At 48.7% G+C, this 14,615-nt stretch overlaps 1 protein-coding gene across 7 annotated transcripts in view; it reads left to right on the top strand.

The window, feature by feature from the left end:
• Window positions 1-14,615, top strand: part of AGO2 (argonaute RISC catalytic component 2) — an 86,721-nt gene that overhangs the window by 42,253 nt on the left and 29,853 nt on the right. For 6 of the 7 annotated variants that reach the window (XM_081504127.1, XM_081504125.1, XM_081504126.1 and 3 more), the window contains 2 exons: window positions 5,398-5,593; window positions 13,691-13,811. In XM_081504127.1, the coding sequence (XP_081360253.1) occupies window positions 5,398-5,593; window positions 13,691-13,811 (317 nt within the window). The remainder of the gene's footprint in view (window positions 1-5,397; window positions 5,594-13,690; window positions 13,812-14,615) is intronic. The other variant, XM_081504129.1, reaches the window with a different exon arrangement.

Here is a 14,615-nt window from a genome sequence, read left to right as displayed (position 1 = left end):
GCAGAGGCGAGCCTCCCAGCAGGCGATCCATTCCAGACCAAACCGTCCAACTGGTTGCCCGATGGGAGATGTGCTGTGCAAGTGGCCTGGGGTCAGCGAGGGGTGTGGCTGGGGTGTCTACTGGCAGCTTCACAGTGGGGTCAGACCTGCATTTCTCCGTGAAGAGTGGAGGGGATATGAGAGAGGCTGGGAGCTGGGGGCTTGCGTGCCTGGCTGGCACGGCAGGGCCCTCATAGGTGGGGATTTGCAGCAGGGTGCCCGCTCAGGCGGCCAGAGCCGCGGCCACCTGGCCTAACACCAGCTCAGTGGCGTCTCCTCCAGGAAGTCTGCCCAGATGCCTGCTCCTCTCGGGTTGTTCCTTGGGCTTCTGTTTATTTAGATGTTTGGTGGTGCCCGCTCCTGGAGCCCTGGGCAGGAAGGTCGACCAGGGAGCTTGTGCTCCGGGGGTGCAGGACTGTGTCCTCTCCTCATCCTTTCTCTCTGATCCCCGCCCCACCACCCCCAGGATACCTGTGTCACAGCCCCTGTTCCTGCTGTGGCCGTGGAGGGCAGACATTTGCAGAGCTCACCTGGGTGAGGCTGGGCTGGCTTCTCAGCTCCCCCGGGTCAGATGCTGTCCGTGCCCGCGTGTACCTCCTTCAGGGAGGAGAGCTGGCACCCCCTCCAGCTCCTGAGCATTGTTAGTGGATTCTCTTGCCTGTTTGGTGGTTTACACACGGGACTCTCTGCGCCTCAGAAAAATAGACCCATGGTGTCCTCGAGGGCCGAGACCGTGCAGCTTTCACGTCCCTCGGCATGAGGGTTTCCTTCCCGAAGGTACAAACACAGGTCCGTACCTGCTCCCTCAGCTCACAGGGCTTTACCCTGTGAGTTTATATTCCATACACCTCTCCACGAACTGTCTGTGTTTTCATTATTGAAAGCTCAAGGCGGGGAAGAAATTCCTTGTGTGTTTTATGAACTTGCTGCTACTGCATTGCCCCATTGCTTTTATTAATACAGGTTAACAATGCAAACTGACGAACAGTTCTCCTTGCTTCCATGGTTTTTCGCGACCAGGTAGTGGGTGTTGGGGCTGTAGGAGCGCTAGGTTCAGCCTGAGAGGAGGCCCAGGCCAGCCCTGCACCCGTGGCTGAGCAGTGGGGTGAGGCGGGGGGAAGCCTGGGTGTGCATGGCATGGGTACGTCAGCTGTGTCACTGTCTGGGCCTTGGATGGCTTCATGGTTCCAAGGTGACCCATTGACCCCGTAGCTGAGAGGCAAAGTCAGGAACCTTGCATTAGCAGGTACCTACTGTGGAGCGCAGGGGACTGTACTCAGTGCTGAATAATGATCTATAGGTAGAAAAATTCTGAAAAAGAATACATATGTGTGTTTATATGGGCTTCTCTGATGGCTCAGATGGTAAAGAATCTGCCTGCAATGTGGGAGACCTGGGTTCCATCCCTGAGTTGGGAAGATACCCTGGAGGAGGGCATTGCAACCCATTCTAGTTCAGTTGCTCCAGCATCAGTCCTTCCAATGAATATTCAGAACTGATTTCCTTTAGGATGGACTGGTTGGATCTCCTTGCTGTCCAAGGGACTCTCAAGAACATCAGTTCTTCAGTGCTCAGCTTTCTTTATAGTCCAACTCTTACATACATACATGACTACTGGAAGAACCATAGCCTTGACTAGACGGACCTTCGTTGGTAAAGTAATGTCTCTGCTTTTTAATATGCTGTCTAGGTAGGTCATAACTTTTCTCCCAAGAAGCAAGCGTCTTTTAATTTCATGGCTGCAATCACCATCTGCAGTGATTTTGGAGCCCCCCAAAATAAAGTCTGTCACTGTTTCCATTGTTTCCCCATCTGTTTGCCATGAAGTGATGGGAGCAGATGCTGTGATCTTAGTTTTCTGAATGTTGATCTTTAAGCCAACATTTTCACTCTCCTCTTTCACTTTCATCAAGAGGCTCTTTAGTTCTTCTTCGCTTTCTGCCAAGGGTGGTGTAATCTGCATAGATACACAGATTTCTCAAGAGGCAGGTCAGGTGGTCTGGTATTCCCATCTCTTGAAGAATTTTCCACAGTTTGTTGTGATCCACACAGTCAAAGGCTTTGGCATAGTCAATAAAGCAGAAATAGATGTTTTTCTGGAACTCTCTTGCTTTTTCGATAATCCAGTGGATGTTGGCAATTTGATCTCTGGTTCCTCTGCCTTTTCTAAAACCAGCTTGAACATCTGGAAGTTCACGGTTCACGTACTGTTGAAATCTGGCTTGGAGAATTTTGAGCATTACTTTAGTCACGTGTGAGGTTTTTTTTTTTTTAAATCATAGATGTCTTTAATTTTATTTATTTTTTTATGACTGTGCTGGGTCTTCACTGCTGTATGGGCTTTCTCTAGTTGCAGCCAGCAGAGACTACTTTTTGCTGCAGTGCTCAGGCCTCTCATTGTGGTGGCTTCTCTTGTTGCAGAGCACAGGCTCTAGGCGGGCAGGCTCAGTAGTTGCAGCTCGGGCTTAGTTGCTCCATGGCATGTGGACTCTTCCCTGACAAGGGATCAAACCTGTGTCCCCAGCACTGGCAGGTGGAATCTTATCCACTACACCACCAGGGGAGTCCCCACTCCAGTATCCTTGCCTGGAGAATCCCCATGGACAGAGGAGCCTGGTGGGCTATAGTCCATAGGGTCGCAAAGAGTTGGACAGGACTGAGCGACTAAGTGTATATATATGTGTGTGTGTATATATATATGTATATATGTATGACTGAATCGCTGCACTGTATACCTGAAACTTACATGATCTTGTAAATCAACCATACTTCAATAAAAAAAATTTGTTTTTTAATTGAAAAAACTAGAAGCGATTTGTAAGCTTGGACTCCCTTCCCTGTGGGTTGCGCTCAGGTTCCTGAAGTTGCCCTGGGGCCAGATTTCTGTGGCTGGATCTTTCCTGGGACACAGAGGTTTAACCTTGACTCTACGCTCACAAGGTTCCTCTCGCTGGATAGAAGTCCACCCGAGAACAGGGGTCTCAGTGCGGAGGGCAGAAAGTCGGTATCTGTCCCCAGGGAGTCCCCACTCCTTGGTGTGGTGGGGACCCTCAGTGTGAGGGTCCTGCGTGGCCTGCTGATGGTGGAGAAGCAGGCACAGTGATTCACTGGGTGGCCCGCACTCAGACGCGCTCCCAGGAGGTGGCAGGTGGGCCCTATTCACCCTGTGTCCTCCGTTGGGCCCTGGCACGCTGCAGCACGTGGGGCACACAGGCAGCTTGTTGCAGGGATGGGCTGTTGTGAAAGGCTGTGAGTGTGTCATCTGTGAAGTCATACTAGCCCAGTGCAGAGACCGGAAGGTCTCCAGGTGGTTTGACTCAGAGAGATTTAATAACCCTTAGAGCATGTTTGTTTTCTCATAGAAACAAACCCAAATAGGAAACGAGTAATTCAAGGACTCTCTGAGTTTTTTATGTCAGAAATACAGTAAGAACAGCTTCTATTATTTTTTGTAGGGTGCTTTTGTTTCCCGTGAACGTCAATAGGGATTGAAGTACATGGAATTTTTTTTGTTTTAATGAGAACTTTTTTGAAGCAAAGATATTTGAGCAAAAATTAAAGGTATTCTGTTATAGGAAATTTTTTTCATTGGTTCCCCCCCAAAACCACAGCTTGAATTTTATTCATGGAATTACTGAAAATTTGAATTGAGATGTAGGTTTGTTTTTTTTTTTAACTGTCTTTGGCAAGTGGGAGCACTCCTAGACTAAATTAATGGATTTAAGAGTCATGAAGGAGGGATACTACCATGAAGATCTTGGTCCCTTTGACGACCCTCTGGCCTTGTCTCCTTTGCTAATAATTCACACTGCTCCATCTTTAATCTCTCATATGTAAAGAAAGAACTAAAATATACATAGGAAGTATGGTAACCAGAGATGTTTATAATGCTTTTTTTTTAAATTTTGGTGTATATGCTGCATTTTTAAGTCATGAACTGGCTTACTGTTGAGACGCCTCCTTTGTGGGGAGATGATCTTGGTCTGTTGTAGAGAAGGGGGTGATGAGCCTTGGCTTCCAGGCAGAGAGATGGCAGGCGTAGTCGAGTGCTGTGTTGATGCAAGCATAGCTGTTGGAAGCCCTTGGGAGAGGGGCGTTGTGGAGGAAGTGGTCCTCGAGACGTGGCATCACGGCGTCTGCGTGTGTGTTGGTGTTGGGGACACTTGGCTTTGTTGACTCTTGGTCTTGCAAACCCTCTCCTGCGTGACTTCGGTGGTCTGTTGTAGAGAACAGTGGCGACCCTTCTTCGTAGTGGCGACCCTTCTTCATTTGAGTTGGGCTTCCCCTGGTGTGAGTGCGGGGGGTGGATCTGGTGTGTCTGGGCTCGTGTGCATCAGGTGCTCTCAGACCAGATCCTCGAGCTGCTTGTGATCTGGCTGTGGAAGCCGAGAGCCAAGGATGGTGACAGCATACGCGGCAGACTCCTCCTGGAAATGGAACTCAGTGAGCTGGATACACGGCGCTACAGGACCGCGTGAACTCCTCAGGGTTCGTGTGGAGGGCTTGGAGGTGTGAGCTGGCTCTTGGGGGCAGGGGGGGGGCCTCTTCGAGACAGGAGATGAGGCCACGGCACAGGTGCCTCAGTGTTGGGGCTGCATGCAGGGGGCCACAGAAGTGTTTGCACAGGGTGAAATCAGAGTGCGGAAGACGGGTGTGGGGGCGCCTGGATGACATGTCACCACCAGGATGACACGGGAACCCAAGCTGAGGCAGAGAGAGTGAAGTCGCTCAGTCGTGTCTGACTCTTTGCAACCCTATGGACTATAGCCTACCAGGTTCCTCCGTCCATGGGATTCTCCAGGCAAGAATACTGGATTGCCATTTCCTTCTCCAGGAGATCTTCCCAACCCAGGGATTGAACTTGGGTCTCCTGCATTGTAGGCAGGCGCTTTATCGTCTGAGCCAAGGTGGATAGGAAAGGAGGCATTCAAGGGAAAAGCAGATGAAATTGATGAGCACTGTTGAGCAGCTGGCCATGAAAAATGTGTGGGAAGGGTCTTGACAGTGGAGCAGGCCGCAGGTCACTTGCTGATAGAGGGGCAGGCCTGGGGAGGGTCTGAACTGTGAGGAGCCTGTCATCCTAAGCAGTGAGGAGGGCCGAGTGCGGCGTGCGGGAGGAAGGCGAGGTACAGTGTTGAGGCTGCTGGGGCCCGAGGAGTGGTGCATCTTGAGGGGCCTTGAGCCTGGTGCCTAGGGGGCTCTGCGACCAGGCGGCCCCGGGTGGGAGTCGGGTGAGCTCCAGTAGGCGCTGCAGTGGAGAGGGCGGGAGGGCGTGCCCGCTGGCCTGTGGGGCCGGTCCTGGGCGGGAGGCGGTGGGCAGCCGGGCCCTGGGTCACGGGCGTCCTCTTTGTGTTCCAGCGCTCGCACCTCCTGCTCCGCCACCGCCACCCATCCAAGGATATGCCTTCAAGCCTCCACCCAGACCCGACTTCGGGACCTCCGGGAGAACAATCAAGTTACAGGCCAACTTCTTTGAAATGGACATTCCAAAAATTGACATCTATCACTATGAGTTGGATATCAAGCCAGAGAAATGCCCGAGGAGAGTTAACAGGTATTCTGTTTTGTCTGTCTTTTAAGACGAATCCACCCTTCAGTTCTCAGCAGGTCCCTTGGGACCTCTTTCCCTCAGGGAAGCTTCCATTGTGTTCTTTGCTTTTTAACGTTCTTGTGTTGAGATACAGTGGGTGCTGCCCTGTGCCCTAGCCCTCCCAGCCCCCTACTGCACTCTGGGGTCTGCCCCTGGAGGCGCCCTGCCCGCCGGGGTAAACGGAGGCGCCCAGCCCACGAGAGAGCCGCCTTCACCCTGCTTCTCTCACTCAGCAGGCTCTGAGCCTGATCTGTGACTCTGTGCAAGTTAAGACCTTCTTGCTCTTACTGCAGAGGAATGTGTAGAGATGCAATTATTTCATCCTTCATTTACTTGTCCTTCCATTCGGTGCTCTGGCGCTCTGCTGTGATGAATGAAACTCCTGTGAACATGCTTGTTTAAGTCTTTCCTGTGGACGTGTGTTTTCGCTTCTCTTGGGGTGGAGTAGGTAGGTCGGAGGGTAGTGCAGCTTTAGCTGTGTGGGACGCCGATTGCACCGTCTTCCGCTTCCAACAGCCGTGAGGCTCTGCTGCCCCACCTGCCACCATCAGCACTCGGCTCAGTTAGTCCTTGTGATTTTTGCTATTTCAGTGATGGTGTAATGGTTTCTTCAGTTCAGTTCAGTCGCTCAGTCATGTCTGACTCTTTGCAACCCCATGGACTGCAGCATGCCAGGCCTCCCTGTCCATCACCAGCTTATTGTGGTTTAATTTCCATTTCTTGATAACCAGTGAACTGAGCACCTTTTTTCTGTTGAGGTCTTTCCCTTATTTTATGGGTTGTATTTGTCTTGTTACTGATTTGTAGGGCTTTAAACCTAGTATATTCTAAGGTTTGAGTCTATACTGTAAATATTTTCACCCAGGCTGAGGCTTATTTTCCTTTTCACTTTTCGTTTCACTTTCTTTTGTTGTTCAGTTGCTAAGTCGTGTCCAACCCTTTGCAATCCCATGAACTGCAGCACATCAGGCTCCCTCGTCCTTCACTGTCTCCTGGAGTTTGCTTAGATTCATGTCCATATAGTCAGTGATGCCATCCAACTATCTCATCCTCTGCTGCTCCCTTCTCCTTCTGCCCTCAATCTTTCATCAGGGTCTTTTCCAATGAGTTGGCACTTCTCATCAGGTGGCCAGAGTATCAGAGCTTTGGCTTCAGCATCGGTCCTTCCAATAAATATTCAGGGTTGGTTTTCCTTAGGATTGACTGGTTTGGTCTCCTTGCAGTCCAAGGGTCTCTCAGGAGTCTTCTACAGCACAATTTGAGAGCATCGATTCTTCGGCACTCAGCCTTCTTTATTGTCCAACTCCCACATTCATACGTGACTACTGGAAAAATCATAGCTTTGACTATACTAACCTTTGTTGGCAAAGTGATGTCTCTGCTTTTTAATACACTGTCTGCTGCTGCTGCTTAGTCACTTCAGTCGTGTCCGACTCTGTGCGACCCCATAGACGGCAGCCCACCAGGCTCCCCAATCCCTGGGATTCTCCAGACAAGAACACTGGAGTGGGTTGCCATTTCCTTCTCCAATGTATGAAAGTGAAAAGTGAAAGTGAAGTTGCTCAGTCGTGTACAGCTCTTAGCGACCCCGTGGACTGCAGCCTACCAGGCTCCTCTGTCCATGGGATTTGCCAGGCAAGAGTACTGGAGTGGGTTGCCATTGCCTCCTCCAATAGACTGTCTAGGTTTGTCATAGCTTTCCTTCCGAGGAGCAAGCCTCTTTTAATTTTATGGCTGCACTCACCATCTGCAGTGATTTTTGAAGGCCAAGAAAATCAAGTCTGTCACTGCTTCCACTTTTTCCCCCATCTTATTTGCCATGAAAGGAGGGGACCAGATGGTATGATCTTAAGTTGAGTTTTAAGCCAGCTTTTTCACTCTCCTCTTTCACCCTCAAGAGGCTCTTTAGTTCCTCTTCACTTTCTGCCATTAGAGTGGTATCATCTGCATATCTAAGGTTGTTGGTATTTCTCTCAGCAGTCTTGATTCCAGCTTGTGATTCATCTATCCCAGCATTTCACATAATGTACTCTGCATATAAGTTAAACAGAGTGACAATATACAGACTTGTCATACTCCTTCTCCAACTGGTTCCCATTTTGAACCAGTTCCATGTTAGGTTCTAACTGTTGCTTTTTGACTTGCATACAGATCCCTCAGGAGACAAATAAGATGGCCTGGTATTCCCTTCTCTTTAAAAATTTTCCACAGTTTGTTGTGATCCACACAGTCAAAGGCTCTAGAGTAGTCAATGAAGCAGAAATAGACATAAGAGATGCATAGTAAACCGGATTCAAACCTGCCCTGGGAGACCCCAAAGGATTTCCAGTCCATTTATCCTTGTGCAAACCTGCCAGTGATGAATCCTCCCAGCATTTTTTAAAATCTGAAAATATAGTTGCTTTCTTCTCATTTTTGAAAGATTTTTGCTGGATATAGAATTTTAAACTGGCAGTTTTCCCCCAGTACCTTAAATTAGATGTTATTACATTGACTTTTGGGCTTCCCTGGTGGCTCAGATGGTAAAGAATCTGCCTGCAATGCAGGAAACCTGAGTTTGATCCCTGGGTTGGGAAGATCCCCTGGAGGAGGGCATGGCAACCCACTCTAGTATTCTTGCCTGGAGAAGCCCCATGGACAGAGGAGCCTGGTGGGCTACAGTCCATGGGGTCTCAGAGTCGGACACGACTGAGGGATTAAGCACACTCATTGTCTTTTAATCCTCATTGTTCCTGATGAAATCTCAGGGATTTGTTTTATTCTGTTTTTTTAATTGTAGTTCCCCAGTATGTATCTGCCTTCTTCCTCCAAATATTTTCTATTTAATTTTGCTTTTCAGCAATTTAACTATGATGTGCCTAGGTGGAGTTTTCTTTGTATTTTTCCTTCTTGGGATCCTTTAGTTGTTTTAGATTTGTATGTTTGTGTCTTTCATGTTCTTTGGGTGAAATACTGGCCATCATTGCTTTAACTATTTTTCCTGTCCAATTTCCTCCTCTCCTACCAGGATTGTAATTCTGTGTATGTTAGACCATGTGATACTGTCTTGTGATTGTAATTTAAAAAAAAAAATTCCCCTTCTTTTCTCAGTTTGGGTAACCTTCATTGATCTCTCTTTAACATCACTTTATTCCTCCCCTCCTCTTTTTTGGTAATATCCAGTCTTCTGTGGTAACCATCCAATAAATCTTTTTCATTTATATACTGTACTTTTTGATCCTAGGATTCCCATTTGGTTCTTTTTCATAGAAGAAAAAGACTTGATGACTTTGAATGTATTTATAGTAATAGCATATTTATTATAGTAGCTCATGTCTGCTGATTACAACATATGGGTCATTTCAGGGGTTCTTTCTGTTGGCAGGTTTTCCCTTAGATTACACATCACCTTTCTTTGCTTATTCACTTGGATAGTGGATTTTTTGTTCACTGAACATCATGTATTTGCTGTTTTCTCTGGTACCCAGCACATGGATTCCCACCTCTTCTGCTCCTGCCTCCTCAGGACAAGACTGCTGCTCTCTAATGCTCCTGTCTCATGTTGTGGTTTGGAAATTACTCCCAGCAGAGTGAATGTGTGTTTTCCTTCCCCTAGTAATCACAGTCCTAAACTGCCTAATTTCCAGTGCCATAAATGGTTCTCGTGTTTTCACTAGTTTTGTAGGACGGGAGGATAAGTGTTCCTAGTTTGTCGTGGTCAGAAACAGAATTCTGAGTTGCGGTTTGAGAAGTCAGATTGGTTACCTGGTTTGTACTGGTACCCTATAAAGTACTCTTGGCTGTAAGTTTTTTCCTGATGAGTCTTTGTAAGAGAAAGAATGCTTGGGGCTTGTTTTCCCTTATCTATCAGTTGGATGCACTCAATATGGCCAGTACACATTGGTTCAGACTTTTTAGAAAGTGACTTGGTGTACATGTTAAAATAAAAATAGTACACACCCTTTGACCCACCAATTCTATTTCTGCATATTTATCCCCAAAAGACATGTCTCCAAAGAAACAATACTTGACAGTTATATGAGGTCCTTTAAAAATGTGCTTACTGAAAAATGTGTATGTAAACCAAGATTTTGGGCACAACTGGTTCAGACAGCTTTGTTTACTAAAGGTCTTCTGGGATCTTTTAATGTGCCTTACATGCTTTGAGACGCTCCATGAATGGGCTTGTCTGATTTTGAGTCTCCTTGGGACAGAATCCTGTGAGAATCTGTGATTTGGATATACTCTTAGAGCCGGAATGAAGGCATGGAAAAGCGCGTTTCCTGAGCTTTGGATCGGCGTGGCAGCAGTGGGCTCTTATTACGCTGTCAGCCACAGTGTACAAGAAGCTTTCTTTTATGAAAATAGGCATGACTAAGGCTTTGTCATCTGGCAGCAGAAAAAGGCTGATGGTGATTAAAATGGGATGTTTTTACCTGACTATACTTCTACAGTCCTGTTGTAGTTATGACTGCAAGGTTCTGAAGTTACCCCATGTCTAGAAATTGCCTTGAGTCAAACAGGAAGTAGCACAGATGAATCTTGAGCTGCATTTTTGTGGCCAGGCCAGCCCAGGCACTAGTGTGCCATGCTGCTACCCTGGGTTTAGAGCCAACCTGACAGTTCCTACCTACTTCCATGTATGTGCCTTCAGCGTTCATTTTGCTGGTAATTCTGATGGACCTTGGCTCAGGTTCAATCTCAAAAGTGTAATCAATCATAATAGCTTGGAAAAATGTCAGAAGTAAAGTTTTTGTGTTAGGAGAACCTGCGACGCGCTAGCACCTTGACACAGTCCCTCTCTCCAACCGTGCTCCCACTATGAAACCCCACTGCGCCAGTGGGCTACGGTGCCAGTGGGCTACGGTGGGGCCGAGGGGGACACGGCTCGCATCCCCGGTGGGCAGGAGGCTGTCAGAGGCGGGGCAGCGCTGGAAGACGGGAGCCCAGGGTGGGGGGGAGTCAGACGTAGGAGGCCCGTGCTGCGGGCTGTCCCCCAGCACTGACACCGTCCAGGGAGTCCTCAGAACCCCATATGCTGCCACGCTGCAGTCTGTGTTAAAGCATGTGTCAGTTCTGAGTTCCCGAAACCTTGTGCAGTGCACATAGTAGATAGTTAATACATTCAACCCTGAGGCTTCGTGCAGCTCTGGGAGAAAAATGCCGTCTACACACTTTCTGTTGAGTCATCGTGAATCCTAGCCCAGTGTGCCCTCATCCCTGGCAGTACAGTCAGTTGCCGTCCTCAGTGGTGCTGTGGGAGGTGGTTCGATACGAGGCAGGGGCCCTCTTCTCAGGAGGCTTCCAGTGTCCTTGTGGCTGCAGTTGGTCACCCGCAACAGCTAGTGCCTAGGGCTGGTCTGGGCCATGCAGGCCTTTCCACTGGCACCGGGAACCTTGCCAGGGGGTCAGAATTAGCACTTCCGTGCTCAGAGACACAGGGTGGGCTGCTCGAAGGAAGAAAGTGCGCTCCTGGTCTCTGACTGTCCTTTCCCTCCTACTCCTCTTGAGCTCGGTCAAGTGGCTCCTGACGGGCACTGGCGGGAGCCCAGTCTGTGCAGGGGAAGCGGGGGCGGTGCAGCCTGGCTATGTGGTGTGCAGCCTGCTGCTCACAGGAAAAAACGTACACCGGTCCAGACTCCTCAGAAGCTGGCTTAGTACCCCATATATCTTTGACTCACCAATTCTGCTTCTAAGTGTTTATCCCAAAGAGATGTGTACAAGCACATCTAATATTGTCATGGCAAAAAGAGAGAGGGAAAAGAAATTGTTTCAAATCACCCACTGGGGGTGGTTAAATAAACACACTGTGGAACACTGTAAAACCATGGACAGCAGTGAAATGGAGCTTCCCAGTATGAATACCACACCTGGAAACGTAGACAACCATATGGTTTGTCAATATTACATTACAGTGCATGATACAGTAACATTTCTATCTCTAGACCTGATGCCACTTAGTATATATAATGACAAGGGAAAGTCTTAAACACACATCCTGGGAAAACAGCAAGCTCCAGAACCATGTGTTTGATGTCATGTGTTTAAAAAAATAATACGTTGTTTGTTTTCTTTTTTTAATGTACCTGTGTATTTATATAAAATGCATAGGTTTGAAGATAATAAGGTTGCTTCAGAGAAGAGAATTGAGGTAGAGGTGGTCTAGGCAGACTTAGAGCATTATCCATATTTGAAATTCACAATGAGAATGTGTTAATGCAAAAATCTGTGTAATTAGAAATTAACCAAAGAATGCATTTGAAATGTTCAGTGACATGTGTTTTTATAACTGGAAGTTGGTATAGCTCTCAGTCTCCCTCACCCGTTTCCCTCATCACCCCCTGAAACCACGTGTGTTTTCTGTTTCTGTGAGGCTTTCTTGTTTTGCTATGTTGGTTCACTTGTCTTGTGCTCTGTCTTGTCTCTTCCACTCTTTCTCTGATAAGTGAAGTGTCTGCATCTGTGGGTCATTGTCTGGGTCCTCGAGTCTGTCCTGAGTTCAGCTTGTCTGTCCCTCCACTCCGTCTCTGCTGCAGTTTCTTCGTCCCCTGTGTTCTTTTTCAAGAATGTGCTTACTGGCCTTTATCCTTTGTTATTTCCAAATACACTTTACAGTTTTTTGAATCCTGTCAGATAAAAATTAGCCCCTCTGGATTTTTATTGGGATTGAAAGAGTGAATTTGTTTGGGAAATTGAATATTCCTGTCCATGAGTATGGTTTATCAGTTGGTGGTTTTGTTTTTAAACATCTTGTGGTGTTTTCAGTGCCCCAATGAAAGAGTCGTGTATGCCCCTTGGAACTAGCTGTCCTCTGTCCCTTATCCCCTGCACACTTGACTGTGGGAAAGTCCGCTCTTCATTGTAATAGACTTCACTGGTCCCTTTAGGGAGGACCACATTGGTTTGGCTGATTGACTCCAATCCTGGGGGAGAGAGGAGCCATGAAGGGTGGGGCTTTCTCTTATTTTGTTCTGCATCTATGTTTATAAGTGAGGTTGTCCTATAATCGCCTCCTCGTGTTTAAGAGAAAAGTTGGGGTCTGTGCCCTCTTAATTCTGTTCACAATAAACTTGAATTCAGTTGGGTGATTTGTTCTTTGAATGTGGGTGGCAAGTCCCGATAGAGCCATCTGGACCTTGAGTTGACGGTGAAGTCTTGACCAAGAAGATGGGGTCCTCAAAGCTTGGGGAGCTGTGGTCTGGAGACAGCATGGAGGAAGGGGCCTCCTTGTCGTAGGTGGCCTAGAGTAGTGTGTGGAGTGGTAGGGGAGATTGCACCCCGGCTGCTGGTCGGGGCAGCAGGGATGGGGTCAGAGTGGCCCCAGCTGCCCTGGAGGCCTCACACCTGCCGGGACCGGGCTCCCTTGGTGGATGTCAGAGGCCCGGAGTGTTCTTCGTGAAGCCAGCGAAGCAGAGGCCGAGGCTCACAGCAAGGCTGAGCTCCAGTGCGCCTCCTCGTCCTCTGCCCACCAGAGTCAGGAGGTGGGCGTGCGGAGAGGCTGTGGGTGGACAGGCAGGCAAAGCGGGACCAGGTGGGGTCACAGGCCGTTCAGTCCTTGGAGCCCCACAGCAGAACCGCTGCTTCGTGCCCACCGGGTTCCTGCTGCCCAAGGAGCTCACAGCCCCAGAATGTTTGTCGCTTACAACAGCAAACCTCCATCTCGGGTTCAGGGTCTTTGTTCCAGAGCCCAGACTGCAAAGGCGGCAGTAGCCAGAGTGTGTTCTACCACGGATCACAGACGCACGAGGCCAGGCTGCGCTGGCCCCCGCTGTCTGTGGGGCGAGGGTGCTCTGTTACAGGGCAGGTCCCTCAGCCTCAGGAGGGGGCGCGCTGTCTGCTGGATATGCACACACAGCGAGGGCGAGGAGGGGGCTCTCCCGTGTTTGAGCCTCGGGGTGAGTGAGCGTAAACCACCCAAGGGTCTAGTTTGGTTTCTTATAGAAGGAATTTGAAAGTCAGGTTATTAAAAAGAGCCACAGGGCTTATAGAAGTTGCTTGAAAACCAGTGTCAAAAGAATGTCATCCTTGTATGCCCTTTCCCTGGTTTTATTGACATTTTGCTCAAATTCTGTCTTGTTTCAGGGAAATAGTGGAACATATGGTTCAGCACTTTAAAACACAGATCTTTGGGGATCGGAAACCAGTGTTTGACGGAAGGAAGAATCTCTACACAGCAATGCCCCTTCCGATTGGGAGGGATAAGGTGAGCTCACGGAGGCGGGTTGGGTCGAGCAGTGTGTGAGAGGTCAAGCCTGTTGTCCCTCTGGTCACACGCAGTCACTTCCCCCAGGGGCAGAGAGCCCCCAGCGGTCGTGTGCTTCACAGTAGAGTCCACAGACGCCACCTTCTGTGGGCTGTGGTTTGCAGCGGCAGAGGGTGAAGTCCAGAGAAAGACACCGAGAACGTCCCGAAGCCATGAAACTTTTAAATGTGAACCACACACGTGCGCGCGCATGCTCCAGACCAGCCCCTGTCAGACAGGAGCCTGCATCACGGGGTGGGTCTGTGAAGACCTAGAGAGAAGTGTGTTCGTGCAGGTGTAGACGGGTGCGACGTTGGCAGCAAAATCAAGTGGTCACTCTGGTGTAACCAGCGATTTGTCCAAAGTGATACCATGATTCATCAACCTGGGAGTCATGGTTGGATTAACATGTCACCTCTCCTTGTTGTCTTTATCCTTGCTGTGGCTTTATTTAAAAAGCAGTAACCCTTCTGCCTAGCAGCTGCCACTTCTTGGCACATCTTCCAATCAGTGGGCTGCCCTGCTTTGATGATAGGTGTTTGTAAGAGAGGAAGACCAAAGACAGCGTGGAAATCATTTTTACATGTACTGGGGGTGGGGGCAGGGCGGGGAGACAACATCAAAAAACAAACAAGTAACTGAACAATTATCCCAATAAGAATGTAAAAGCTGATTCCCTTCAGGAATGACCTACACAGTTAGCCTCTTACCCTCAGCGTCCCTGAGAAGGAAAATAGCTCAGAGCTTAGAGGATCTGAGATCTGA

Source organism: Giraffa tippelskirchi, chromosome 6 (assembly GCF_054371585.1).
Source record: "Giraffa tippelskirchi isolate mGirTip1 chromosome 6, T2T-mGirTip1v1.2.pri, whole genome shotgun sequence".
In the NCBI taxonomy this organism is placed as follows: Eukaryota; Metazoa; Chordata; class Mammalia; order Artiodactyla; family Giraffidae; genus Giraffa; species Giraffa tippelskirchi.
Note: the sequence above shows the minus strand (reverse complement) of the source record. Positions and strands in the feature narration are given on the sequence as shown.